Source organism: Poromitra crassiceps (assembly GCF_964638095.1).
Source record: "Poromitra crassiceps genome assembly, chromosome: 13".
In the NCBI taxonomy this organism is placed as follows: Eukaryota; Metazoa; Chordata; class Actinopteri; order Beryciformes; family Melamphaidae; genus Poromitra; species Poromitra crassiceps.
The window spans coordinates 960,133-962,632 of NC_139644.1; the positions used below are offsets into that span (position 1 = coordinate 960,133).

Genomic DNA, 2,500 nt, shown 5'->3' on the forward strand with positions numbered 1-2,500 from the left:
CTGCTGCGAGGAGCTGATGGCTGTACCCGGTCGGCATTTAACGTTAGTTACAAAAGCACGTCGACAGTGTTTTCTCACTGCCAGGCAGTAGCCTACTGTAGGGGTGGACAGATACTAGCTAGTCTGACCGGTCACACAGCCAGCGCTCTCAGGCCAAACTACGGCCCGCGGGCCAACTGCGGCCCGCTGCCCGTTTTTAAGTGGCCCGCCATGAATTTAGCACACACACACACACACACACACACACACACACACACACACACAATCTAAAAACGTTTTTCCGTTTTAAAGTTTAAAACGGAAAACAAAAACAAAAAAACGGATTCCCCCCATTTCATTTTTTCAATTTAAAACCATTGAAAATGGGTTATACTTGAGTACCCTGACCTGGTCTATTTATTTTTAAACATTTTTAATACTGAATGAATGTTTAATACTAATGTTATGTTAAATTATCTCTGTCTTAACCTGTTGGCACAGGAAAATAAAATTTGAAAACATACAGAAATACCCATTGTAATAGGTGAGCACATCAATAAACTATTATGTGTATATTTATTTAGGTAGAAATTAAATTTTTGATGGCACAAGGGTTTTCTGGTCCAATTTTTTTTGCCGCGAAAGCTGCCGCGCTTAATATTGTTTGGCCCGCGACTCCTTATATTTTTCTGTATGCGGCCCACAACCAAAAAAGTTTGGCCACCCCTGGTTTAGCACATTTACCTGCATGAAAGGAATGAGAATACACTTTGTATACCGCTCATGTACAGGCAAAGTTTTTAAGTGCTTTACAAAACAGCATGAAAAGCCAAAGGTTGACATAAAAGTGTTAAACTATTGTGATATGTTTCCCTCCTCTGTAGCCTGGAGAGCTTTGAGGCATCGGGCCAGAGAGGGTCTTCCAGTCCAGGAGACAGGCTTCCATGCCCGGTTTCAGGCATGTGAAGGTGACAGCTGCACTGGGTAAACAGCACATCCAGGCCCAACTGGACTGAAGTGGACTGAAGTGGACTGAAGTGCGCTGAAGCAGCTGAGATGCACCTGTGTAGCAGTAGAACCTGGGCTCTGATCCTCCTCCCTGCTCTGCTGCTGGGGTGAGTACCATGCTACCTAGCAATTCATGCTATCAATCCATGCTAGCTAGCAATCCATGCTACCTATCAATCAGTGGCCATATCTCAGGGTGAATTTATGAAGCCAGTGCGGAAATTGCATTCTGTCGAATGGCCAGGGGGGGGCCACGTGCCGGTCCGGAAGTGAATCGTAAATGCATTGTTCTCTAAGGAAAAATGACCCGACTTCTCTCTCGGTCTGTCTTAAATAAACACTTTCCAAATGAGTTTATTGTCTGAATCAACAATTTCAAGTCTTTTTCATGCTCTCATGGGATGTTTTCTAAATGGCCCAATTTCGAGTAAAAAGAGGTGATAAATAGGACCCGGGTCGGCCACGCGAAGGACTAAGCCTTAAGGTCCTTACACATCAAGAGCGATGCGAATATACGGCACGAAATTGCGATGCGAGTTTTGACCCACCTGTCAATCACAGCCACAGATGTGTACACGTCGGAAGCGAATTTCTGAAAAATCGACCGTGGTTCGAAAAAATAAACACCGCAATAATGCTGGGCGAAACTTCGCCGTTGGTATGCACGGTTGCATTGACTGATATAGGTTCGGAAAATATTATTGACGTGCGAATTAATCACACGAAAAAAACGTGCTCGGTGTGTAAGGACCTTTAGGCTACGTCTTCACTAAGCCGTTTTCAAAGACCCCGTAGTTGAAGCCTTCCCAGTCTACACTAGAGCAGGCTCCGAGCAGTCTCCGTCCATATTAGCTCATGCGAGACGCCCGCAATACGATGCTTCACATGCATGCGCATGCCTCTATGTTTAGTACTGGAGTCCACAACGAGAGGGCAGCAACTACGAATACGGTCAAGGCAAAGAAGAAGAAAAAGAAGCAAAGCAAACTATCAGAAAACAGCATTACCTTTATGATCTTTTAATAATGTTAGTAGACACATAACTGTAGGCTATAGATCCCCGTTATGAGGCCAGTTTATCAAAAAATAACGCCTATTTCGAAATCGGTCTTTTGAGGGCAGGGGATCCAGCCAGCACATCGACCATGCTAGCTGATGGAAGCTCAGAGCTGCTCGCTTGGACCCTCGACATATAATAAAGATTCTTATTTATCTCAGTGGCCTGGACACATTTACATCCGTGATACCGGTCGAAATGGTCCGTGTGGTTCTGTGGTGATTAGCTCATGTCAATTGTAGCATTATGATTATGATTAAATTCATTATGGAAGATAAATGTTGGTTTAACAGATGCAAATAATTTCTTACATATAGCCTCCATGTAAAGTGACGCTATGGGCAGACCATTTAATTGGGCTCTATAACGTTATGTAACGTGACGATCACATTTCAATAAATATAGTTTTTGCAGATTTGTTTGTTTAATGCTCTTCTGTATTGGACATTTAAAGCT

General features: G+C 43.5%; 1 protein-coding gene across 3 annotated transcripts in view; it reads left to right on the plus strand.

The window, feature by feature from the left end:
* Window positions 1-2,500, plus strand: part of LOC310788183 (globoside alpha-1,3-N-acetylgalactosaminyltransferase 1-like) — a 48,645-nt gene that overhangs the window by 21,995 nt on the left and 24,150 nt on the right. For all 3 annotated transcript variants that reach the window (XM_083649708.1, XM_083649710.1, XM_083649709.1), the window contains exon 3: window positions 864-1,094. In XM_083649708.1, coding sequence (XP_083505834.1) covers window positions 1,036-1,094 — 59 coding nt within the window. In that variant the 5' untranslated portion in view covers window positions 864-1,035. The remainder of the gene's footprint in view (window positions 1-863; window positions 1,095-2,500) is intronic.